This window comes from Tympanuchus pallidicinctus, unplaced genomic scaffold (assembly GCF_026119805.1).
Source record: "Tympanuchus pallidicinctus isolate F22 unplaced genomic scaffold, pur_lepc_1.0 scaffold17, whole genome shotgun sequence".
Taxonomy (NCBI): domain Eukaryota; kingdom Metazoa; phylum Chordata; class Aves; order Galliformes; family Phasianidae; genus Tympanuchus; species Tympanuchus pallidicinctus.
Genome location: NW_026294690.1, coordinates 11,947,799 through 11,975,547, shown reverse-complemented (window position 1 = coordinate 11,975,547; position 27,749 = coordinate 11,947,799). Strand labels below are relative to the sequence as shown.

At 39.9% G+C, this 27,749-nt stretch overlaps 1 protein-coding gene across 5 annotated transcripts in view; it reads left to right on the top strand.

Annotated features, from left to right (window-relative positions):
* Window positions 1–27,749, top strand: part of FHIT (fragile histidine triad diadenosine triphosphatase) — a 506,430-nt gene that overhangs the window by 419,919 nt on the left and 58,762 nt on the right. For 4 of the 5 annotated variants that reach the window (XM_052678999.1, XM_052678995.1, XM_052678997.1 and 1 more), the window contains one exon: window positions 7,617–7,685. The exons of the other annotated variant lie outside the window; for it this stretch is intronic. In XM_052678999.1, the coding sequence (XP_052534959.1) occupies window positions 7,617–7,685 (69 nt within the window). The remainder of the gene's footprint in view (window positions 1–7,616; window positions 7,686–27,749) is intronic. 5 annotated transcript variants of the gene reach the window in all.

Here is a 27,749-nt window from a genome sequence, read left to right as displayed (position 1 = left end):
TGGAAAGCGCCCTGGCCTGAATACATTTCATCCTTCACAGGGTGTTAGGAGGCTTGGTCTCTATTGTTATTGGAAACCTTTTCTTTCTCCTTACATTAGCATCTCTCTTTTACCTTTAGTTCATGAAAGGGAAACAGTGTGTTAATTCTGCAGGAAACATTTCATAATCCTAGAATGGGGCTGCAACAGTTGTCTAAAATGACAATAACCACACAAATTAGAATCATTTCCCACTCAGAGTAAGAAACTAGTATGTAAAGCTTTCCTTCCCTCCCCTATCCCCCCATCACATCTGTTTCTGATTTATTGTCTCTCATTTTTCCTCCAAGTTCTTCCCTGCCCCCTGCTTTAAAGGAGGAGTAGGCCATTACTGCTGCAGTGCTGTTATTCCCTGCTAGCGGAGAGAAGATATATTTCAGTTTTATGGTCTCTTCAAATGTACTCAGGCACATGGAAGAAATACCTTACAGGTGCTTGTATCATTGCAGGTACGCTGGAGAACTGAAAACCCAGTGTATTCCAACAATAATATTTCCCTAGACCTCTGTGTACTTTATATCTCACTCAGGGCACAGAGCCCTGCAGTTACTGGAGTCGGTGAGAAAATGGGTTGAAGTTTCTGCAAAAATGGGCTGGGGCTCTGGGTGTTAATCACGCAGCAGTAGGGCTGACATTTTGGGACAAACTGTACAGAGCTGCACACAGCTACGTGCAGCCCCCTGCTTCCTCCAAGGGGCTCAACCTTTCTTGGCATCTGCAAGGTCTGGCTGGGGGTTTCCAAACCTCACTCTTATTAATTTGAGAAACTGAAGTAGTATTATACTGCCCTTCAAATCAGACTTTTCCAGGGTCTCCCATCCTTTTCATTTAGACTGGATCTCTGAGGGAAAAACACAGTAATAATGCACTGCAGCAGCGTGATAATTACTAAGTAGATTCTATGTGATTATAATGTTAGCATCTCACAGGGAAAATGAAAGCTTGTACTGTCCCTTTAACGGGACAATTTGATAATCCTCTTAACATTTTCTCTTTTGGCTGATAATATTTCACAGAATTTTACTTTGTAAAATATTCCTAAAGGAAGGCTTAAGCAATAATGCACAGATTATGGAAATGACTCTCATTAACTATAGGGAGAGACTTCAGCAAAGCCATGAACTGCTTCAAAACATGTAACCCCCATTAGGAGCTTCATTTAAATGTTTATTCACAGAGCAGTAAATGTTTATTATGGAACATTTTATTGAAACATAAAGAACCCTAATTATATGTATCACAAGTGTTAAAACAATATGCGTTTATCAAGACTTAACTAAATATCAGAGGTGAAGGGAAATACAATTGCTATTTCATTTGCATCTGAACAACAACAAATTTGCAACAAAACACCTGGGCAAAGTGACCCTAAAGGAAGATGAAGGAGCAGAACAGCAAGGCAGGTGCTCACCAGCTGTTCCTAACCCTGTGGCACCTTCATTGGTATGTGCCTCAGCCTTCCCATCTACAAAATGGAAGTAATATTTTCTGCAGGGGCTGCCAGGGCTTAGGGTTGTTTCTGTAGTTCTCTAGCATTTTAGAACAGATGCTGCTGTGCAGGTCTCACAGTGTTATGGTCTTATTATTGCTGATGTGATTGCGTGGCAGTTTCAGTGTCCTTGATTGGGTCAGTATGTAGTTCTTCCTATTGGTTCTCAGGGCAGTGTTTGAAGTTGCAGCTGCTGGGCATGTGGGAAAGAACTGGTGGTGGTGGTCCTTGGCCTGACCTTCCTACCAACGTGTGGGGACTGTCATTCCTGGAATTAGAGTCTGGCTTAGGGGTCAGAAAATACCAGTCCAGAAGCATCATTCCACCTTTATTTCCATTTCATTATATACTGCCTTTCAGGAAATTATTTGGTGCACCACTTCCAATGAAAAGACTATTTATCATCTTTATTGTGCCAGTTGGCTTAGCCTTGGGGCTGGAGGGAGAGGCTGGCGGTTCTCACGTAAATGGTAAAGTTGCCTTCAGCTGTGGAAGTTATAACCTCAGATCTCAAGAGGCTTTAAAAATCTTCCTGCGCATGTTTGCATTGGGTCTAGGTCTCTTTTCAGCTCATTCACAGCTCATTTCTTTAAAACTTTGTAGTTGACAGATACATTATTTATTGAGGATGCTGAATCTGCACATTCCTCAGTCTGTGTGTTTGAAGATGTACTTAGTTGCCAGTCCCCCTCTTGGTTTGGTTTCTGATATATTCACAAATTCTTTCCGTTATGCTGCTTTCCCAAGTACTTGTTCTCAGCGCTGAACAAGTATCTTGATATAATCCAAAAGACAAACCCATGGCAAAAGCATTGGTGATGATCATTGCAAAGCTTCTTCTACTCCCTCCTAGGTTATATGTACAGTGTTGTGCCACACAGAGGTACACACATGGATCCCCAAAGGCTCCTTTGTGTGTCAGCCTGGTGGTGTCTGGTCTGCCTGTCTGTATTGCTCCTTTCTGTCTGTATCGTATCCTTACATTACTTGTGCTGGTAGAAAAGCAGGATTTGGTTTTGTGCTTTAATAAACTAGTGCCATAGCAAACGTGTTGTGAGAGAACATAACTCTGTGCAGTGTTCTTGGATTTACAGCAACCCTTACCACCAGAATGCTTTAGCTCCTGTTCTGGTAGAAGGCAGCACATGTGTGCATCTTGTGTGCAGCCTACTGCAGTTAAGGAAGATGACAATTCCTAAGAACTGGGCATTTTTGTAGGGAAGTGTTTTAAGTAGTTTCCTGTTATCTTTTGATTTTTTTATAACAGGTCTTTTAAAGTGGTCTTGCGTTATGTAACTTACAACTTCTGAATATGCAGGAAGAATTTATGCTGGCAGTAATATTGGAGGCTGTGAAAACTGAATATTTTGATACAAACTGTTTTGTATTTAATTTTTAAAAGCGTTGAATAGGACTTTTTTTTTCCATATGTTTTTCCATCCCAACCAACGTGGGAATAGGAAAAATATCAAGAACTCAAAAATATTCACTGAACAAAAGTTGCTTCACCATGAAGATGTCCTTTCCAGGGTCTGCAAGTCAAGGACCATAGAAATTGGCTTACAAAACAAAGAAAAAGCAATTGTACTAAGTCTGCTAGCATCTGGGTGATGTGATATATTTTTGCAGACAGCAGAGGGAGTGCTTTCTGTTAATGAGCTGTGGATATACAGGCAGGGCTTTCTGCAGAATAATTTTCTAACAGGGATAATTGAGCAGTTAATCAAGAATAGCAAACAAGGGCTCCATAGAAGCCCAGTTTACAGAAAGGACAAAATTGCCCTATTTTTCATGTGGCTATCTCAGTATTATGGTTGATTTTCTTTATCACCCGCTGACAGCCTTACTTGGAGAATGGTTATTAGTTTGGAATTTCTACAGTTAATCTGGTAGTTTAGAAGAAGCATTATCACAGCCTCCTGTATGAAGCCCATGTCTCTGCAACGGACAGGGGACTTTCTGCAGCAAATAAGGTGTTATCTGTATGCCTCAGTACTTTTTCCCTGTGAACCAGCTGACTGGGAGGGAGGGGGGGAGTTCTGTGGCCAGCTCATGTTGCAGCCTGCCATCACTGGTGTTCTTCCTGCCCTTCCTCCTGCTTGTGCAAGGGGGCTCACTCTTTCTGATCTCCCCTGAAAGGCCCCACATTACTGCCTTTCCTGATGTTGCTTTACCACAGAACTACGGAAACCCACAGGTTTTCTCTGTTATGAAAACCAAAAAGTGACAAGGGAATGGCTTGAGCTGATGAAAGGCATCTGGTTTTGCTGCTTGAAGACACAGCTCAGCCACGTGCTGCCTTTGCAGCTGAGGGAAGTCGGTCCTTTTGCCAGCATTTTGGCAACCCCCTGTGCTCAGCATTATGTGATCCACCACCAGACTTTATGCATTCATCCTATAGCAACATGTATTGCTAATAGTCCCAGTGTGAGTGCTGGGGAGCTCTTATGAAGGCTATTATCTTGCTTTCTGTTGGAAGCAGAGCTTTGTTGCTTCGCTAATCAGCACGGCAGCTGAATGAACACAACGTAATATTCATGAATTATTGCAGGTGATGTCCATGTTCTCCCCTGTGGTGTGTGGCATGGTCATCTGATCTTCATCATTCTAGTCTACTCAGGAAATCTTTCAGTGTCTATCTTTGCCTGATATTTTTGCTTTACATCTAGCACAGTGGTGACACATTGATTATTCGACCATAATTCAGTGTGTAAAAACAGCCATAACTAAGAACATTGCTTTCTCTATGGCCTTGAGTGCAGAAGCAAAACTCCCATGATGTCAGTGTGTGGCGTTTGTCTTTTTTTCCAACAAAACAGCCTGCAGAGATTTTTTTTTTTGGTCAAGATTTCTATGAGTGTTTTGCAACTCTGACTCATTGGAAATCAACTTTAGATATGAAGTCCCCCCAATGCTTGTGTTGCTGCTAGATTTCAGCAGTGGTGGGAGCAGCAGCCTCAAGCTCCCCCTGCCTCACTGGGAATGTGAGGATCTCTGGCTTGAGAGCACCTCTTTGCACTGCAGATTTGCTCATCGAATTACTTTTTCTAATTCTCTGTCCAGTCTGGGTGTAAAGATCTTTAAAGTTCTTCTCCCATAAGCTCTTCTTCCTAGGTATTAGAAGCAGCCAGTGGGACTCAGGTGTATTTGACCACGCAATGTCAAGATATGTGTGCCTGATGTACCACCTGGGTGCATCATGCCATGTCCCTGTGTTGTGACATCCAGTATGCCTGTCTCCTGTAGTGGTGCACAGCTTTCTCCATCAGTGTCTGACAAGAGGAGGGAATGGCAGCTAACGTGTTAGGCAATGCAAACACGTGTCTGCATGTTTTTTACACATATTGATTGGTCTGTTAATGTGAATGTTTTGGTTGTTGTGTGTCACTTTTCTTGCTTATTAATCAAAACAATGCAAAATGTGGGGAAAGCAGTTCCTCGGAGAGAGAAAAGGAGTACAGTCAACAGTGACTGAATACAGCCTGCTGGAATGCTTCTCACCAGTCATGAGGGTATCTGCAATAACAGGGAAGAGCTGAAATGCTTTATTTTGACATTTTATATAGACAGTGTTTGGATTTTTCTTCTCCAAATAGTGTTTTGAGTGAAGATTTGCCTAAATCTGTTTGTTCAGTTAAACGAAATATATACAGCCAAATGTTTAGTTTGTATCTACTGACACATTTCAGTCAACTGCAAATGTCTCTTTTGGACTTGCAGGTTTTTGTTTTGTCTGGCTTCAGCCATAAAAGAAAAATAACAGTGAAGAGCAAAATGATCAATTAAAGAACAATATCAGCACCCCAAGCTGGGGAAGCCACCAGCTGAATGGCAAACGAGTGGTTCCTACATGGGAACCATTGCTCTACTCTGTTCTTCTTTCTTCTCCTAAAGCTGAGGAGAGGGAATCTCCTTGAGACATAATTGCTATTCATGGCGTTTTTCTATTATATAAATGATAGGAAGAATTCAGATTTGTGTATATCCCATGAACAATATTAAGAAAAATAATTAGAATGTCCAGAAAAATTTGCTCTCTGATAACTGATTGTAGTTACCTCAGACCTGGAAATACTGATTTGTTTTCTGATACAGTTGACAGATTTTGCTGAGCAGCTGAGTGTTGTTTAACAACATAATGCATGTAGTAAAGGTGACAAAGCCTGAGAATGTCCCCAGTGATGCCAAGTGCCCCATATGCTCTCCTAAACGCTTTCTCTTCTCCTTTTTTCATGCTGATCACATGAGCCCATATGGGGCAGAAGCTCACATTAGGCTCATTTGTTACCTGCTGTGCTGCTCTGTGCATCTGCAGTACAGCATCTCTGCACTAAGCTTTGAGCCACATCCTGTTTGCTTTTCCTGTGTGTACCCTGAAACATTTTGCCACAGAGATAAAAATGACTCTAAGTGCATGGAAGTTTTGGAACATAATAGTTATTGATATCTGACATTAGGCTGTCTCCATGTATATCAAGAGAAAATCCTGAGAAGTAATATTTGTAGCCATGGTATCAAATCCTTGTACAAGAAGAGGAAAAAAAACCTGATAGATAATTCTGTAGTTTTATACATAAATTTTAAATCTAAATCTGTTTAAATTTAGGTGGGGTGTGCTGGTGAAATTTCACATTGTTGGTACAAACCATAATCTTTACTACTGTTTTTCTTGGAAGTTTCTCTTTGTCCTAAAGCCAAATTCGAAGCCTGGGGCTTCGAAGACCATCTTTAAACTTACCTTGTGATTTTGAGTCATTTGTCATGAGGAGCAGTGATGTTCAGATGATACATTGCATTAATACATCACAAGAACACTATCGCTCTCATGATATATTAGTATAATACACTATCAGAACACTATCATTGATGTATTACTCAAAAACAGTTTTTAACCCTCAAGAAGCATCCTCATCTCTAGGCTGCATGTGCTGAAAGCTGTGGATAATGGAGGTTTAAGGAGTAGCATATTTGGTTTCTTTAGGATAAGCTAAGAAAAACAAGTGGTATTCAGACTTTCATTAAGTGAAACATCCTTGTGATTTCATTTTATTCACTGAACAAATGTTCTTGTAGATGAAGGTAGCATGATGTAGGTGTTTAGATTTTTTTTACAAATAGACTAAGTTTTTTGGTCAAGGTTTTCTTTGGTCTTTATTAGACTTGAGCTGTAATTTGACAACGTTTTAGCAGGATTCATGGATTTCAGTTGATTCCAACTCACCAAGTTGAATCAGATGCAAGCTATCTAAATTCAGTTTATTGTGTATACAGAGAATAGAAGGGGAAAAGATACAAAACTGTAAATATTTTTTTTTTTTAGCTGAAGTCACTGCAGAGCAGCAGATCAGCATTTTTTTGATTTCTCAGGGATTCTTTTAAAATCATAGTAGATTTTGAGTCACGAAATATCTTGAATTGTGTAATTCCTATCTGGCATGAAAAGGTCTGTAATCTCTTAAGAAAAAAAAGATAGTAGTAGTAACGAACATCAAAGTGACATGTTTGCTTGCTTGTCATTATTTTTGTTCCTCTTCCCCATATCTCATCAGCATTTGTGAGAAAATATGTTGTCCCTTACGTAACCCCCATGCTGGAAAGCAAAGCTACCTCTGCCACTTATCTTCCCTTAGCACTGCTACATTGAGCAATGGCTTTGCCATCAGGAGAGTGATGCTTATGCTTCGGGCTCTGTAAATCTGGACCTTTAGTTCTCTTGCCCTGCAGGTTTGGGGTCACATGATGCACCACTGGATATGTTATGTTGGGCTACAGCTTCATGGGAGAAAAAGCAAGATATTAAGCTCTTTCTGATCTTGCAAAAGATGTTGTAATGGAAGTGCTGTACAGCCCAGAATGTGTCTTCCGATAGCCATTCTACCTGCATGGTCTCTGTAATATACTAGTGGTTCCTTCACTCACTGTCCTGAACATCTTTTACAATCTCTGAAGGGCTAAGGTGCTTTTATGGAACATGTGGAATTCTGTGGACTTCTATTCGGTTACTGGTACGAGTGGAGGATAATGCTGATAATCTGGAAAAGAAAGTCACGGTCTTGGCAATAACTATTATTTGGTTTCACACTTCTAGCATGTTCATGTCCATGTCCTTCCAAGGAGGTCAGGAGACTTCAGCAGGAATGATGATGTCTACAAAGAGGTAAGGGCTGTTTTCTATCACTTATTTAAAGTGGTTTTCACAGTTAGAAGCTCACACATCAGAGATACAAGCCTTGCTTTTAGTGGAATTATTTAACAGGCTCCCTGCATCTTTATTGGTTGCAGAAAGCCTGTGCTGAGCACCAAGCCCAGTACTGAAAATTCACAGCTTGCCTTCTGGCCTGCTTTCTGCATGGTTCTGCCCAGGCTCTGGGCACATCATACTGCAGCCCCAAAAATAAAATTTGAAGAGTAACTTTGCTTATAGATGTGTAATATCTGCATATGTGCAGATTGTATGACAGAGTTGGGGACATAAGCTGTGACTCAATTACTGGCTTTTGTTTAAGTGCACAATTGTTTTGGTATTAATAAAAAATTCTTCTCAGCTTGACAGCTGTCACAATGAATTGATGAAAAAAAAAATCTCACTATTGTTAGATTTATGTGGTTCTCAGTGAGCTTGGTAGGATCCTCCATCTCAAATGTGACATCTCCTTTTCTTTTTAAAAGTAATTAATGTAAACACGTTCAGTGCTTTTGCAATACCATATGCTTGAAGAAGAATTAATGACACTTTATGCTTCTGTATTGTTTCCTTTGTGATATATCCATGATGACAACTCGCCACTCTCAAAAAATATGTATATTTTGAAGTTTTATAATGACTTCAGGGGATGTTGAGGTTGGATATTAGGAAAACAAGTTCTTATCAGAAAGAGTGATGAGGCACTGGCAGAGTCACTGTCCATGGGGGTGTTCAAGTAATGTGGAGATGTGGCACAGAGGGACATGGGCAGTGGGCACGGTGGGGGTGGGATGATGGTTGGACTTGGTGATCTCAGTGGTCTTTTCTGACCTTAGTGATTCTGTGATTCCCTGACTTAAGGTGGTGAAAACATGTTTACTTTTGACATGAAAGACAGAGATTGAGAACCCTTCTAACATAACCTCATAATGAGACTGCTGAGCAAGCAGATCAAATGTCAGTACGTGATGGCCATCCTATGCAGTGCTGTACTTAAAAGCATTAAAGTGAGGCAACTTGGAAGTTAATGTTTTTTTCTTTTTAAATGTGTTAAGTGGTTTTCAATTCTGCACCAACCCACAAATTCTGTTTCCATTTTTGTCATTTTTCCAATGCCATTTTATTATTTTTAACGTGCTTATTTCTCATTACATGTAAATACAAAAAAGCAAAAATGTTAATGAAATAGGCTATACATTTAGTGTTTTTTAAATGCAAAAGGCATGACAAATCGGTGGAAATTATTTTTATCTTGTCATTTTCAGCTGTAGCAATTGTAGATGTTACTTGTAGCAGACATAGGAAGCAAAAATATTTAGACACAGATGTGATAATATATCTTTCAGTGGAACAACATAGCCTCAGAGTCTAAACAGCTACTCTTGAATACCAAGGAGTGAACATATGCTTTTGTAAAGACTGCATCTGACCACAGATTTCACTGTACAGTTAGGTTATCAGGAAAAAAACCTACAGCATTTGATGCTGTGGAAATTTGATGCCAAATTCTGTCGCTCACTGGACTCAGAGGGTAGAAGGCCTTAAGCAGTATGCTGTCATAAGGGTGGTGAATAAATCTGTATTAAAATATAAAAAATGGACAGATTATTGAAAATATAGCTGAGAAATTATTTGGAGATAATTGCAGTAAGGCAAAAGTTTTTTTTATGATTCATTTTTGTTGTACCAAGATACATCTCTTAGTCAAGACTTCTTAAAATGTTGAGGAAGTTTTTGTAGGTCATGGTGGAGCAACAGACTGAAAATCTATAAGCAGTAGAGTACCATTAGGTGAGATGTAGGTGCAGGAAAGACCTTTAAATCCATCATCCATGAAATTTGTGCTTAGGACAATCTGTTCATTTACCTGTTTGTAAATGAAGCTTTCATTCTGAATATTTTAGTGATAGACAGAGTTGTGGTTTAGGCAGCAGACATCTTTCCTCTTCTTCATATTGTGTGGCACTGAGGCTGTTAGCATCTCTGAAACAATTTTTGTAATTGCAAAGCACACCTGGCCTGAATTTTGCATGTCATGGTGTCTGGTTTAATTACTGCAGGTAGAACTTGTACTGCAATTGTGTATAATTTTCATAGATTCTGGGTCTCTGTCCTAGTTCAACACATCTATCTCAATTCCCTATCTATCTATAAATGCCCTTGAGCTCTCCAAACTCTGCAGTTGTCATCTGTATATGCTGAGCAGATTGTTGACAAATCCCATTGCTCAGTAGTGTTTGACAGGAAGAAGAATGCCCAGATGTTGAGACATCAGTCCTCTTAGGAGACTTCTACAGTTGAGACAGCTAGAAAATACTCACAGGCTCTTGCCATGTGATTTACTTGTCCCATTTTGGATTGAGGGTGACCATTCTGCTGACTGAAAAGACAGAAAAAGGAACTGTGTGGTTGATCCCTGCTTAGTAAAGTGTTTACTGGGCTCTGGTATCTTCAGGCTTTTCGCGATAAAGCTCCGAGACAGCTTCATCTAGAACTGTAACATGTAAAGGGTATTCTTAAAGGTAAGGTATATCTTTAGCACTTGGTTTGTGATAAGGCTGCTGATGGACACAAATACCATCCAACTAGTTTCTGAATATATTTTTAGATCTTCAATACTGGGACATTAATTGGAAAAGAAATGAAAGGGGTCCTAAACCTGTTCGATGACACCTTTTCTGACACAGTTCTTGGAATACATCACTTAGTCTTTTAGATCTCAATACATTGATGCATATGAAAGAAGTCACCGGATGATTTTCCTAATACACCAAGAGAGCAACTAACAGTAAAAAAGACCACATCAAATATTTTTAATTTCCTTTTTTTTTTTTTTTTTTTTTTTTTTTTTTTTTTTTTTTGCAATTATGTGAAGCTAATCCTGCAAGTGCACAAGTCCAAGTTAAATTGGTCTGATATTTTGTTTCATAGGTTCAGGTTCTTCATATTTTCTTGTTGGATCACTTTTCTCATCTACATCTTGAGTAATCCTTATTTATAAATTTTTCTTATATAACAAAACTGACAGCTAAATATTAGGAAAACTTAATCAGAATCTCTTTTTCCTCTCTTTTCTGTTTCATTTGAAATATAATTATTTTTTTTTAATTTATCAATAGAAGAATTTAAAAGTCTTCTCATCAAGGAATTGCATGTTTTAAGAAAATGAGAGATTTTTTGCTTTTGGAACGGCATGTCACAATAACTGATAAGCGTGTAATTTATGAATATCTTTACTGTCCTCAGCACCCTGTGTTGTAGCAGTCAGCACAAGTGCTGCGGAGCTGCTGGGGGTCACCGTGTCCAAAGCATTCAAGAACATTACCCTGAAGTGTTTCAGCACTTTAATACACTCAGCCATCTGTGGGCTGTTCCCATTCAGTGCGTGTTTGAAAAGTCCATAGCACAGCCTGTCCCCAGTCTCCATGGAGTGGTTAGCCATTACTGCAATATAAATGACATTCATCATCCTTTAGGTTGGCAGGTAATAGCTATACTGGGCAGAGAGTATTGGGCCTTCTCAGAGAGGAAGAGTGAATCAAGTCTGCAATACTGCTGTTATGAGTACTGACCTCAATAAGTTAATTCTGAGGCTGACAGAGTTGGATGGGTGAGAGCAGCCCAGCCTCTCAGCAGAACGCTGTGTGCCCTGCTATGTAGCACTGCATTTTGTGGTGCCAGGCCATGTTCCTTCCCAAAGCCCATGTTTCTCTTGGTGGTTGCAGCCTGCTGTAATGTAAGTAATGCCTACAACAGCAATAACACATCCAGGGCTATGCTTTCAAGGCAAAGAGTGCTGTTTTCTCACGAGCTTTGTTTCATGCCTACCTGTTTTTCTTGCCCATCTTTATTTCCCAATCTAGACTCTAAATACTCTAAAAGGGAAAAGTTTGATTAAGAGAGGCTGACCTGAACCCTTGTTCTCCATCCCCTGCTGCCTGCCAGGCAGATGTGCTTCATTGGGCCTCTTGTAATGAATCTGGGTGAAACTTCCTAATGTGAATTCTGTGGTAACTCGGAGGTTTTGTTAAATGCAAAAGCCTGCAAAAGAATTCAGTTCATGCTGTCCTTTCCCTCTAGCATTCAGGCACACAGGAAGAGAATCACTTAGAGAAAGATATTTTGACTTAGTGATCTCATTCAGCACATTATGTTAAATCATTTCAGCAAGAATACCTATTAGTAATCATTTCCAGTTCCAGAGAAGATGAAGCAGGCGTTTTGGCACATGACTCAAGAACCTGCAGGGTTGCTTTTTCAGCCTGGCAAAACTGGGGAGTTTTGTTGAATTGAGAAGTTTAGTCAGACAAGCCTGAAGTTTAATTCTTCATGAGTGGCTTTGACTGTGACATGCCTTCACTCTGACCTGTAGACAGCATCTCATGTGCTGCTGGGCACAGAGCCTAGTGAAGGGCTTGAAATGTGCAGAGCTGCATTAAACTGCTAGGACTGCTTCACAATTAAAGATAAGGTATAGAATGAAAAGATAAATAAGCCCTAATCCCGGCCCTGCTAGACAAAATGGAAAGATGCCCAACAGCTTCTGTGAGCATTGGATTGAACTGTTCATGAAAATTAATAGCATGCAGAGCTAATAGGCTGTTCCTTGGCCTCAGAATTACATTGCACCTTCTGGGAACATATTGTAGCCTGCTGGTAGATCAGTCTGCTGTATCTGAACTCCCTTGGGGCCAGACTCTGCTTTCTTTGAGCCCTGCATGGGTAAGCTCATGGAAAAGGAGGGAAGCAGCACAGAATCTAAATTGGATTTAAAAAAAAAAAAAAAAAGCCACTCTTTTCCCCAGGTGCAAGTCTACTTCCCTATCTTCTTCTGATGCAGCAGCAAATAAATTCTTTTTCATTCTTTCTCAGGCTGTGGATTTTATCCTGGTCTTGCCAATGTTGCTCTTTCTGACTGACAGAGCATCAGAGGAGCTTCTGGTAGCCAAGGAGCATTAAGCCTTTCCCAGTTGTTTCATGTCTCCTGTGATATTGCAGCGACTCCAGCTGGGCAAGTCAGATTAACTGTGCGTGAATGTTTCCAACTGAGAGTACTGTGGTAGAAGCTAGAGCTGTGCAAATAATTATGTTTTGAATTTGATACCTGAATTGACAAAAACTCATTTTGAGTTGACCTTAAAGGAATTATTTTTCCAACAAATGAATTTCCTTTTTGAGTCAAACAAGATGATTGGATTTGTGGGCCATGATATTTTATGTGATTATAATTTGAAATCCCCTGGAGACTGCTAGTACTCCCTGCATGCACCCAACCTGCATTAAACAAAAATAAGTTCATCAGCAGGATCTAGCAAGAATACTGGAAGACGTCCTGTCATGCATGTCTCCCTAGATGGAAATTCTACTGTTTGTGGTATCTTCTACTCTTTTCAACCTTGTAAAGCATTTCTTATTTTGATAGTTGAAATCTCTTCTCTAAGACCTTCCTATATGCCAGATGTGCTACAGCACATATCTTAAGATGGCAGGAAAGCACAGTCAAATCTGAGGGAGAATCATTTTATTCTCTGATATCTTCCCTCAGATCTAAAGAAGTGGAATCAGTCCACTAATCAGTTCCACTAATAGGAACATATTAGGAGTGGATAGAAGGTTCCCAGTTAGGCAGCCATTCCTCATGATTATACACATGCCCTTTATACCTAGACTTTATCTGGAAGGTAATATAGATTTGGCATTTTTTGTATCATTGTGTAGTCTTGTTGTCCTCCAGCCCAACTTTCTCTCTCCATTTCATCACTTATCTTGCTGGTTCCTACCATTTCCTGCTGCAAGGTCTCCTCATAGGTAGAAAATACCAGCATCCAGAAGTCACTTAGATTTAGCTTATAATGTAACAGACAAATTATTGTGTGCGTTACTGAGGAGCTCTTGGCCCCTACTATGGCATATTTACTGTGTTTAGCTTGTGGAGTATTTGATCTTTTGAGTCCTTGATAGTGCTTCCTTGGCCAGCTACTTAGTGATGTAGAGCCTCCAACCAAAGATAAGCTGTTGATAAGGGGATTAAACTGAGCACGGTCTCTCAGGCCCATTCGCTCTGTCAGTGCTGGGTCTTGCTTAGCTGCTCAGGTGCTTCTCTTCAACTCCCAGTCCCCGAGGTAAAGCTGTCTCCAGACATCTGGTTATCACCTGATGCACAAGCTGAATTCTTGCTGGTGGGGAGAACATGCCCCATTAGTATCCTACATACTCAGCTTTTTGGAATTGATATGATGCAAAGTAAACAAAACTATCCGAGAGATGGCAGTTTCCAAAAAGGGATTTTTCTTCTCTGAACTGAAATGATGCCATAAATTTAGAAATGAAATACTCCCTTGCATTCTGCTTAAGGGTCAGAGTATGGGAGCAGCTATTTGGTAACCTCTAGATGAAACTGCACAGAAATCTGATGCATCGGATTACTTCTGCAACTTGTTCTGCTAAGAGCAGAAAATTGGAGAGTACCTTCTCTGTAGGACTGTATTTTGTGGCTAAACAGGATCCAGTGTTCTGAAAACATGCACGTACTTAAAGATACTATGGTGTTAAACTGTGATCCCCAAGAAGAGATTACTTTGTTTGCTCTCTTCCAAATGCAGATCGCTGCCCTGAGGGATCAGATTTATCTAAAACAGGTTCAAGGACCACGTAGCTAGAAGTGACACCATCTGAGCTGGTTGTTGCTGACGGTTTCATTGACCTGCCCAGCACTAAATCAACAGCTTCAGTGATTCAGATCTGATGCTATCTCTCACTTTCTAAATATGGCTTTTCTGAATGAAGGTGGAGGTATATTAAAGGACCCAAGCATTCTTCCTTGGTGAGAAAGTAAATAAAAGTCTGATGGGATGAGTTTACCAATATCTGCAAGGTCAAGTTAATTTATCTTTTGACTCAAAAGAGTGAAAAAATATATAGATATAAGAAATAAGCTTTCCAGATATGTGCTCGCATTCTGCTTTTGTTTGTTCTGTGGGAAAAAAAAGTGTGCTTTTTCCTTTATGTATTTGCCCACTGTTTTCCATTATCTTTTTTTTTCTTCTGCAAGAATAAAGGTACAGAATGAAGCTGAACATAAAGGGAGTTAGAAAAATACTGCCTAAAATGGAGTCCTAAAATACCAAATGGAGAACAGAATGTTCATGATTTCCAAAACTGAAATGGCACCTTGGCAGTTTGAGTTGCAATAAGGTTCCCCAGACACTTATTTAGATACTTCTAAATAAATACATGTTTATGGAAATGAAAGTGAAAATTATGAATATTGGAGAAAAGTACTTTTTAAAGTGGTGGTGAAGTGATAAGAATATCTATTAAAAAAAACATTGTGAATCTCCTGGGGTACGCTGGCTTTGCGGAAGACTACTACACACAAGTTTGCTTAGCTTTGCAGTAATTCAGTGTCTCATCTCTGTGTGATTGGCTTCCTGCGCACTGGGTAGCAAAGTTTCCTCTCAGGTAACAGAGCTATCTAGATCTTATTCACAAATATAGTGTTTGTGGGAACTTCTAGGCCTCCTTTTTCTGCACAGAAGTGCATGGCACTCGGCTAAATCAAGATGTGATTATGTCATACATTTGCTCAGTATTTCTGGTACAGTAATCAGTGAAACAGTTAACAACATTGAAATATAAACTGCCATCCCTGAGGCTTCAAAGCAACACCTTTCTGTTACCAGCGCATTGTGGTTTCACAGTTAACACCTCACCTCCTTCTGTAGGAGACAACACTTTACATTACAGCTTGTGTTCTGGCAAAAAATGCTACAGTTTATTGTAGGCAAATCTCAGTTTCAGAAATTTAAAATGCTACCAAAAAAATTTACTGCCAAATATAATTCAGGCCATGTTCTATACCTTTGTTACCATATGTTAAGAGGGACTTAAGAAGACCAAGGTACAGAATTACTTGGCATAAAATACTGCTGGCAAATGGCTTGCTCTTCTAGAGGCATTTGCTTGAATTTCTGCTCTTTTAAGCCTTGATGATGCAAGTACATGGGGCAGTCACTGGATGAGTGTTCATGTCTCCATTGGACAGACCCAGAGATGGACTAGGCAGTTAGGACAGGAGGAAGAAGGCTGATGGCAGAAAGAAATGTGAGAGTGGATGTTAGGTGTTTTTGCTGTGAGAGAGGTCCAACAAGATTGCAGAGATGTCCTCGTATTGGAAAAGAACATGCTCATTTCCATTTCAGAAATGAAATTTTAAGAAATCATTGCACTATGGTGAAAATATAGTTTGACAGCATCAGGATAATTATATGCTACTTAGTTTTGTTTAAATACTGTAAGCGCTATTGTTTCATTTCCATGTTAAGGATTGACTTGAGTGCTAGGTTGCAGTGGTTTTCCTCAGTTGTTCTAATCCTTGGTTTTAAGAAAATGAATTCTTTAAATTTACACTTGTTAAGTTCACAGCTAATGAACAAAAGGCTTTAGCAGTCCTTTGCAGACCAAAACTCTCTGTAGTTTAAAAAAAAAAAAAAAGAGTGAAAGGAGGAAAAAAAAATAGGGAGACAAAAAAAAAAAAAAAGCTAATCACCAAGCCGTTCTGTTAATGCTTATTTTAATCATCCTACATGCCCTTCCTGGCAGACAGAGCCATTAGGCTGCAGAAGCAGGAGGCGAGCTATCACCATCAAATGGCACTGATGCTGAGAACTGGGCCCAGGAGTACAATTTGACTTGTCAGTTTGTATAGACATAAAGCTTCATTGTTGTGCACAGGCACAACTGGCTTTTTAAAAGTCTGTTTCCCTCCTGATGATATGAGAATCTGCTCCCCTCTCTCCTACTGTTCTCCAGCCCTCAAATTTATTAAGCTGTGCTTATAACCCTGCACTCAGGTTAGGTGGCACTGCAGAGGCAGGTGCTCTTCTGCAGAGCCCCTGGCAGAGCAGGGGGGTCCTTCCTCCCACAATGACCACAATTCCATGTCCTGGGCCACAAGGTACCCAGCAGAGTGGAAGTGGAGAGCTTCAACTCTCGCACAGAGGTAATGGATTGTTGTAGTGAGCCTTACAATACTGCTGTTGCCACAGTCTTAAGTTGTTCATTCTTTGTGGAATTGTATGTTTTTCAAAATCCTGCATGTTTTAAAGAACTGTAGAATCATCAAGGTTGGAAGTGACCACTAAGATCATCCAGTCCAACCATCACCACCACGCCCTCCAACCATGTCCCTCAAAAGAGAAGAGGTGATTAAAGTGTTCCTGTGGGGAGCAAAAATGAAACTTCTCCAAAACATGATTAGTTACTGGCTGGGTACGATTTGTTCTTTAAAAAAGATTTGTTGCTATTTATCTTCCATAGGAAAATTTACCCCTCTGATTATTACCCTGTGTGCTAAGAGCTGCTTTTGGGTGGAAAGGCCTCCTGGTGTTGCAGGGAGCTAGTGAAATTGTTTGCAGGATATAGTGTAGCACTGTTCTCAAATTTCAGCTTTTGCAATCTGCAGAATGGAGAAGGCATTTACTGTTGTCCACACTCTGCAGCTGAATTTACTGCTTCAAGAAAAGCCAAGGTTTAAAATCCCATTTGACTGAGTTGCAACCTAATTACAGCCATCTGAGCACAGGCGTTCCAACAATAAGGGAGAGCAAAGAAGGAAGTCAGCCTTTGTCTCGCATCGCCTTGGTAGTTGCAGCATTGTGCAACTAGGCTGACTAAGACCCTCTTCCCGAATTTAATTGCAAAAATTGCTCATGTATTTGAGCTGAACACATAAGCAGATCCAACTAAACAATTTGTACCCCCCCCCTTTTTTTTTGTGAATGTAAATTACTTTTGTGTACTGACAACATGCTTGTAGGGGCTGTGATTTCTATGGGAGCGGGGAGGTATTGCAATAAATCATTCTTAATTGAAGGTCTATTTTTAGATTTCTTGAAGAATCAGTTTTTTTCTTTTTTTCTGAGGAGAAATCTCCCCTCAGTCATTACGTTAGTATCTTTGAAGTGGCAAATGCACACAACTGCCAGATCGTGTACAGTATGGCAGTTACGCGGTGTTTTCTCTGTGTGATTGTGAACAGTAATTGAGATTAGCTTCCCAGAAGGGACTTTGCTTTCCTGATATTTTTTTTTTTCTTGCTAAAATTGTTGCACTTAATGCATTTATGAGTAGAGTCTAAGTGCTAACATACTTTCTTCCCATACCCCTGCCATTTCTGTGGCAGTCTTACTGAAGAAATAACGATACATAAAGCTGCATAAACACTTAAGGTCTTAGGTGCCCGCTTCCACTGGCACTTTCAAATTTTTTATTTGAAGATAATTTCATTTCACACTTTTACATCTGAAGTGCCTGGTTTTGGAGACCTGACAGTATTTCATACATATGTTAATTAAATTTTCTACCAGCTCTGTGAGTGCATTAAGTAGTAGCACTTAAAGGTGCCATGCAGGGAGGTAAGGGAAGACTGTCAAGTTATGGAGTGAGAGAGGTAAAGCTACTGAATGCAGATATGTTCATGAATCTCTGAACAAACAAAAAGTGAGAGCTGCATGGACTAAACCAGCAAATGAGGATCATGTTTCCTTACGTGAGCTGTGACCCTAAGGCACTCAATAGATATTCTGGGGTGCGCTTTAAGAAACACTGAGAACTTGGATGACTCTTTATCCTTCTGTATTTGGTCGCGTTGAGCAGTATTGACACTCCGTAGGCTGTTATTGGCATGTGGTTTTCTCTTCTTAATGTCTGCACAAGGGCATGAAGCAGAATTGCCCTCTGCTGCATGTGACCAAAGGAGCATTGGATTGATGTATCAGCTACATTGTGTTTCTGGGTCACTTTCATAAACACATGTAGAAGTGAAACAGCAGTAGAATAAGGGCAGCTCCTAGGTCACGTAACATGCTCTGTTGATTAAGATCCTTTACTCCCCTATTAAGTGCAATAAACAATGATGCTGAGAACTGTCTGGTGTTTTTACACTACTTTGAACAATGTCTTTTCATTTCAGGCTCCTGATATTTCTTCTGTAGCACTACCTCACGATCCTTTTCACTCATTTATTACTGTTGCTTCTTCTCAAGAAGTAGATTTGCTGAGAGTAAAGAAAGTTGCTCATTAGGGCAATGTAATTAAAGGAAAAGTAGACATCATGCCAAGTTATGCTTTCTCTACCAAGTGCCGCCTTGGAGATTGCCTGAAACTCAATTACTTGTTGCTATGCTTATTAAGGAGAACAATGTTCTGAAATGATCCCTATTCCTAATAACCTTTTTTTCTACATGTGAATAGTGTTAATATTTTTTCTTCAGTGCCTTAATCACCATTTATAAAATGGGTCTCTTTCTAGAGGAAGAATGGGGAAGGTGGGCTGTGTGGAGGGTGTTCTCTGAATTAACATTCTGTATTGAAATTTTCTTGTTTCCTGCTGGTCCATCCACAGTAATTTTTGTTTGTTGGTACTTTCTTTTAATTACACAGAGCAGAATTTATTAGCAAATTGCGTCTTGTCAACCTTTTTTTTCCTGTAACGAAATGAAGATTTTCAACCTCTGCATTGCTCCTCTCTTTTGGGGGTAGGTGTGTGCAGTACCTTCCATGTCTCAAGCTCTTCTGCTTGAGTACGCAGTTTCACTGAGAGAAAAAACTTTGGAGCAGAAAGTTAATATCAACAGCTAGTATATACTCTTCTCCAATGTACAATTCAGCGCTGCATCTTCTCCCTGTTCTGCAACCTTTATCTTTTCCCATTGTCCCAAGACAGTGTCTTTAGCTTCTATGGATAGCGTGTTCCTGTGGTCCCAGGAAACCTGTGTGTTCTGAACAATACTGGCAGTTGTTGCAGGGATTTGCAAATAATGATGTTCTGTGAAGAGTTTTGGAAGAGATCTAAAGGTTTCAAGAAAATGTGGCTTACTCCCATTCAGCTGGTAGCATCCATGTTCCTTAGGTCTGTGCTGAAAGATAGCCCTCTGAATGCACCAGTAAAGCATTAGATATTCCAGCAGAATTGAAGAACAAATGTCTAAATGGTGGCAGTATGCAGGACCAAAACTGTCGTGGAAATCTAGGGGAATTACTTGAGGGTTAAGCCACATGGGGCTCAAGTTCATCTGATTACCAGTAAGTTCCCTTGAAATTATCTGAAAGGCCATAAGAAATAATGAAATAGTTCTGCACAATCCTGCTTTTTGATCAGAATTGTGGATTGCAGTGGCTGAATACTGACAATATTAAAAGGAAAGAGATGGAAGTCATTTGTGTATTTAAAAAGAAAACAAAAGAGAAGGAGATGAGTAAGATAAAATTTTGCACTCAATGTGGAAAAGAACTAAAGAAATGCAGTGCTCTTCTCTCTTTGGAGCATATGAAAAGAAGGCTAGTCCTAATACCACCAGCATACATATACCATGTAAACTACCACTTGTATGTTATATGAATACGCTGCTCCTGAAAAATGCTTTGTATTTTCATCTTAGAAGGAAATACAGGACTGTATTTTTAACCATTCCTTCTCCCTCTTTCATCTCAGAATATGTCAGACCTTTTATGTAGAGCACAAGGGAACTTGATTGAAAAGGAAAGTCCTACCCTTTGATGTTTATTTGTTGGTGCTATCCGCTTTTCATGGCTCTATTATTCCAGAATCCTATTGAGGTATTCATCATTGAGCAGAAATCTCCACTGCTGTCACTAGGGAATCTCTGCCTCTAAATCTCGTAATTTGGCCCCTGATACTCAAGCTGGGGCCAGATTATCAAAACTGTTGAGCACCGGCTTTCCAGAGGCTTTGCACCTCCCACTGCGGACAGATATTCAAAACTGCTGAGCACAGAGCTGTTCCTGTTGTGACCCTGTAAGAGTGGATTTGCAAAAGAATTCAGCAGTTCCCTTCCACCAAGGAGATGAGCCCTTTCCAAAATCTGTCCAGCTTTATTTAGTGCTGAGCCAGAAGATGAGGACTTTGGAAAATACAGCTCTTAGTCAACTCTCTGATGTGGAAAATACTGTTACAAACTCCTGAAGGACCTGAAGAACTGTTTGAAAAGAGGCAAACCTCCATGTTTCAAGACATGCCAGTTTTTACTGACTGATGGAGGGACTGGGAGAAATTGTTGCATCTGAACAGATTTTTCCATAATTGCCCACTAGGAGGTTTCCTACACGTTCCCCTGCAGCAGCTGCCAGACAGGATGCCGGAGCAGAGTACTGCTGTGCTGAGGCAGCTTGGCAATTCCTATGTTCCCAAAAATCCATTCACTTAGTGAAGTGTGATTTGCAAGCAAAATAGCGTAAAGCAGCCATTATTCTCTCACCTTCGAGGAGGGGGGGGAATAAAGAAAAAAATATATATAGATTTCTTAGGGTTTTATAAGAATGAATTGAGCTTTCTACTGAAATTTTAAACGTAGAGTTCCTACTGCATTCGCTGCACTGCTTCCTCCAGAGAGGCATTCCTGACATGGTAGGAAGAAAAATCTGTGCAGAGCAGTCTGTATAGCCTGGGAAGCTTATGGGTTAATAGTTCAGTGTTAGTTCTTGACCTGAGTGTTGTTGCAGGCAGGTGGCAATGGAAAATGTGATCAAGAGAGGCGTTTCAGTACATAAAATGCAGGAGTCAGGTTTTTAACCCAAGGCAGCACTTGAGCTCCATTGAAAGTAGTTCTTAGAAACTTCTGTATTTCAGCAAACTAAAACTGAATGTTGTGCATGCGTCTCCTGGAAGGTGAGGTGTTTTGCTGCCAAGTAGGAGAAGGCAAAGGAATGTGAAAGCTTTAGCAGTGAGTTGGGGATCTGGCACAACCCAATGCAGAACATCTGGTTTTGATTTCTGGAGCTGCTCTAGATACCTGAGGAGCATCTTGCTTTCAGTCCTCTGGGATCCCTTGTGAAATCAAGGTGGGCATTTCTGTTGGTTATCCAGCTTCATTCACGTTTGGTTGCACTTCAATGTAAGTACTTTTTAAAACACACTGAAATCAATGAAAAAGAAATAAAGCAAAGGGGAGGAACCGGCTTGGCAGAAACCTTTATCATTGTTACGGGTTTGTGCAGCTTCTGTGATTATCCCTTGCCTTGTTCAGTAGTGTGTAATTCAATGATTGCATCCAGGGCATGCTATTAACTTTTTTTTTCTACTTCTGCAACCCCAAAACTCATTCATTCTTTTTACTATTTTCCGCTTAATGCATGTGTATGTATAGGGGGAGGGTGGTGGCTAAAGAAGTGCTATGGTTTTCATGTATTTGCTTCATCTGCCACATTATGGCAAATGACAGTTGATTAGGTCTTTCTATAGATCATTACCAATTGTTTTCTACCTTGCAGATACTGCTATTACGACAAATCTATCATATCCTGGAGATCCTATGCAGCTTGTTATTTCTTTGTGATTTATTACACTCACAGTAGAAATGTTGTTAGCGAACATTGGGGAAGCAGTGAATATATTGAGAAATATCAATGTATCCTCATGTTCTGGCTTGCAGTGACAGTCAGTGATCCATCTCACTGACACTTACCTTGTTAACATTTTGATCAGATGGCAAATTTGTCATTTTTCATGGTAACAAGTATAAGTTTGTACAAGAATTGCAGAAACATGGGAAAGATAAAGGATCCCTCTTTTAGTTTTTACCAGTGTGATGTAATCAGTAATCTTTCTGGAAAATGAAATAATTACTTTGTGAGAAAACTTATCCACTGGAAAATGTGCTGGTGTTAGAAAGCTTAGATTTCTCTTCATTTGAGGATTGAATGACTTCTCTTTGCAGCCATTACTGACACTTTGATTAACACGCCAAGCCAACATGAAATGACAATAGAGAACAAAAAGGTTTACAGTCAGATTTCATCTCCTTGATTATGGAGGGGAACACAAAGATCTTGCAAGTAAAAGTGGTGTTATCTCTGGGAACAACAGAGTACAAAATACTGCAAACTTGATACTGCAAATTTCTTCTAATTCAGTCAGAGCTCGCTCTCAGCTCAGCTGTTGACTTTGTAGCTTGCTCATTCTGGAGTATGGTTATGAAAATTGTGCTCAAAGCAAGAGTGGACTACACAGGGAAATTATAGCTTCTAACATTTAAGAGCTGTCTCAATATCCTAGTAACTCATCTGCACAGCCCACAGATCTGAGGAAGCAGGCAAGAGAGAGTGGGATGTTGTCTCTTTGAGCAATGTGTCTCTTTGTTGTCTCTGTGCAGGACATCAGTAGTTGGCTTGTCCCCACTAGAGATTGCGTAGGGCGGCAGTGACGTGCCAGGGAGATGGTGGAGTTACTGTCCCTGGAGGTGGTCAAGAAACACTGTGGATGTGGCACTGAGGGACATGGCTGTTGGGCATGGTGGTGATGGGTTGATGGTTGTACTAGGGTATCTTACTGGTCTTTTCCCAACTTTCTGGTTCTGTGACATCAGCCTGAGCATAGAATGCATGCATGTGTCAAGCTTAGGGTCAGGACCAAACCAAATTAAAAATAACGAAAAAAGCCTTTCTATGACTTACACGTATTCAATAGCTGGAAATTCCTTTCATTCAATTAATCTCAGTTTCATCCACTGAAAACTTCTTGTCTGCAATACTTCAAATACTAGTGTGCCACAGATGACAAGTACCACATCTAACTTCTCAGTCAATATAAAGGAAAAAAACAGGGCCAAGCAAGCAATGCAGTACTCAGTTCTTCATTCTAACCTGATAGCTTTAAAAATGCAGACTATACATGGTGGAGAAGTACTCTGAAGAGTACTTGCACTAGAGCTGTGTTGAAATTATACATACAGCTTTTCATTCTCAGTCACCTAAATGACCAGGGAGATCTGATCTTCAGCTGGGTTTTATCTTGTTGCTGCTTTTCTAACTTTCTTTATAATATACCCTCAGGATATAAATGTTTTGAACGTATTATTGAAAAAGATTAGATTGTATTCATAGGTCGCACATAGGAGCTGAAACTGCTTCAGTTGTGTCACTTTGGTCATAACAGTACAGCTTTGAATTGTTAATTTTCCTAATGTTATGCATAGCAATGCAATAGTTCAGGCACCAGAGAACTTGAGCAGCAGTCTTAATGCTCTGCAGCAATTTGAGAAAGCACAATGTCATTTATTAGAAGCCCTAATTGTTATGATTAATATTTAACGTAGAGAAGTCTGTATAGAAGGGCACAAGTTGCATCTGCTTACTGAATTGAATGAATTACAGATTATTTTTTTTAATTTTATTTTTAGCATCCTGTTAAATAGCGAAACGTGTGAGTGTTTGCTATAACAATACCTCCTGAGCTAAAGACTCTGCCTTTTGAAAAGCTACTTCAGACACCTGGTCCGAGGGAAAAGGTGTGTGGCAGCACATTTGCTGCTCACTGAAGCATGAGCTGAGGATCTCTGAGCTGGGGGGGGGGACATTTAGGTGCATCAGAGGGACAGTCACCAGACAGACATAGGAATTGGACTGATGAGGTGACAGGAGGGAGCTCCAGCACGAGTTGGCTTTCATTCCTGAAACCAGTTGCAGTACAGCATCTCACTGATAGATTGGGGCCTGGCTACACAATCGTTCTTTTTAATAGTCACACCATAAATACAACTGCATGATAATTCTGGTCACTTAACAAGTGCTTCTTCTGACTAAGTGCAAAGGGATGTATCTATTTTTCTTCCCTTTTAATGTGTTTCTGGGAAGGAGGAAAGGAAGTTAAGAAAAAAAACACTTCCAGGAGAAAAAGTAATAGTTGAACAAGTGCAATGAGAACCGGCAGAGAAGTAAGTTTTAGAGAGCTGGTTGACAAGATATTGCTGTAATTTGTCTTTGAGATCACACAGAGAGCTGACAGATTTTTCTAGGTCTTGGTGACATTCATATAAAAAACTTTCCTAAGTCACCAGCTGAAATTTTGGACAATGGTCTCTGATAAAGGGACATTGGAAAGCTTCACCTTCTGAAATTGGTGTCTCATTTACCATTATCTCCATCAAACAGCTAAGATCTTCCCTTCAGAAAGAGAGATGAAAAATTATCTTCTGAATGTACCATATTGCTTCTGATTCCAGAGAGGAGAAGGGAATTAATGTTGAGGATGGTGTTGTAGTAATTAGTTTCAGATGCAATGGGCTGAGAGTAAATCCCAACAAGCAGAAGCAGGGGATTCACCAGCAGAGCAGCTGGAGGGAGGTACTTTTTTTTTTTTTTTTAAGAATATGTGATGTGTTGTTCATCAGTGCTGCTTAATAATTAGAGCAAGATGGGGAAAAAAAAAAAAACAACCTAACTGCAAAGCAAATTATTGTTGGGATTTTATTTATGGCTGTATCAGGAGTTAATGTTAAACTCTGAAGGTGGTTAACACTTTTGACTGAGATAGCATATGGGGGTGGTTAGTGCCTGATTGCGGGAATGTGGACCGCCAGCTTCTGTTCAGTGCATTGGGAGCTGAGGACATCTGTCCTTTTGTAGGCTCCTTGGACTCCAGTCCCATTCCTATTTAAACCAGTGTGAAGATATATTAAGCTTGTTAGGCATTAAACTTGGGCTCTTGAATTAAAAATTCTCTGGTGAGTATTCATGATATAGCTGAGCCTCCTCTTCCCTCTTTATCCAAGTGATGCCACCGTTCCTCCTGGGCTTCTGGCATCTCTTTTACAAATTGCACCCTTTCTCTCCTTTAGGAGTTTTGTTCAGTCGTTTAGCTTTTAACTATTTAGTCAAAACAAAATCTAATATTTAACAGTCTGATCAGCTTGTTTGAGTGTTTAGGAAATGAATAACCATGTTCACTCACAAATTTCCATGAAGGAAGACTTTCAGGTAATTGAAGGCTTAGGTGGAAAAGTATCATTGCTGCTGCAATTCATTTAGCTACCATTAAAAAATAGTGGGGGGAAAGGGAAAATAAAAATAAAAACACACTTGAAAAGAAAGTATCATTTACTGAAGGTCTTTGGCTTCCAGTGTCTCTAGGTAACTTTTTAGTAGTGGGCTGGAAAACCTGGCAACAGACTGCAGAGCTTGATTGATCCTGTGATCTAAAATAGCAGTTATGTTGACTCACAGTCAATATATAATATATAGATGCCTAAGCAGGTATCTAAGGGGAATCAAAAACTGTGTCCTGACAGAGATGGTCTGTGTCCTGACAGAGATGGTCTTGAGACTGGATCAGGTTTTCCATTGCTACAATCCTTCTCATTGCAGCAGAGATTAAAATCTCAGAAACCTTGGGAATTGGTACAGGATCTCCTTGCTAAGATTCTGCATCTACAAAGAGTTTTCCAGAGGTAGATCATAGCTCTTTGAAATCTGGATGGATGCCCCTCATTTTTTCAGTTCAGACCCATGTCCGTAGTGCTGGTGTTTGTCCTCACCCTCCTACAGCCTCCTATTTTTTGTTTTACTAAGAATTGAAAAATCAGAATTGTTTCTGTACAAAGCTGTAAGTCACTGTGATTTCTTGTCCTTCATACATCTCAGTCTTATTCTTAGATACCTGACAAGGAAGTAATAGCAAGTGTGAAAGCAGTGCATCATGCCAACAGCAAGTTAAGTCTTCATAAAAAAAAAAGTGTTTGTGTGTGCTTTTATTTCTTTCTTTCTGGCATCCAACATCAGCAGGTAGATTTTAGTCTGAAGCAGAAAAAGCCCGAGTAGGATGCTTGAAAACCAGATGCCTGCAAGGTAAGCGAGAAGAACAGTGAGCTCAAATGAGATTATAGGTAAATATTGAGTTTTCTTCATTGCAAACTTGACAACCCACTTATAGCGGTTCACTGGCCTTTGCTAATGGAGATATGGTAATGTCCTGTATCTATAATTGCCACAACTCCATTTTTTAGTGGATTTGATGTTATTGTGGCTAGAATTCCATACATTGTCTTCTTGCTGGTAGTGCTTAACATTTTTGGAAACTTTGCTGTGTCTCTTCATTTCGGTTTAAAGGAAAATTGCAGCCATGGCACTGCTGAAATTAAGGATTTAATGCATTTTTTCCCCCCACACATATTCCGTTCCTAAGAAAACCTTCTCATGGGAAAGACAGACTTTATTGTGGGCATGAGATATATAACTTGGACAAGATTCACAAAGAAATGAAAACGCCTTTGCGGAAATACTGTGGTTTTTATGATTGCTTTTTTGCTTTTGTGATGGGCTGGCAACTCTGTAGTAAGAGCGGAGTGGTTGCCCGTATCTTTGTGGAATTATTTGTCTGCAACTGCCAGATTGCCTTGTCAGGAAATCAAACCCACACAATAGACTTTTGTTGCCAAGAATTACATAAGTCCTTTTGTTTTATTAATTTTTATTTGCAGAAAAGTATTTTACTACTATCTTTGCTTTGCCAGGATCTCATGCTTCCGCTTCTGTTCTGGCAGGACCAACTGGCTCTGTTTTGCCAAGAATAATGTATGTCACTTCTGCCAGAAACCTGACAGCGTTTCTTTTTCAGAGAGCAGTTAGCTATGTTTGTTTACAACGGGCAGGAAATGATGATGAATCTCAGGTGCCCATTGCAGACACTGCGTCTGCAGGTGTCACAGTGAACCTGCACATAGGAGCCATTTTCTGAGCTTCATCTTAGTTTGGATAGCAATTCAGCCATGTGTTTGCATGGTATGGAAATCTATGAATCAGCCCCCTCAAGCAAGTGAAATCATTCAATCAGTAATTGAATGATTTCACTAGCTTGAGACTGTGTTTGTTCCACTAAAATTTATATTAAGGATTTAGTGCTTGTTTCTGTGGTGTCTTTACGGCTAGTGTTCTAGAGTACTCAAAGACAAGTTAATCTTTTTCGCTTCTTCGTTCCAAAAAACTTGTTTTTTAAAATACAGCACTTCATTCTAAGAGACAGCACTGACTGTGCATACCAGAGCATGTTGACTTTAACAGGCACGTAGTGTGTGAAATGGAAAATAAGGGGTTAAGATAGTGATGTGCAGTCTTGATGTAACTCCTCAGTTGGAAAGATTTAAAATAGACTGGACTGGAGATACAGGAAAAAAAAAAAAAGAGGGGGAGGGTGGGGGGGAGGGGAAGATGAACTGATTGGAACGTTTTGCCAGGATGATGGAGTGA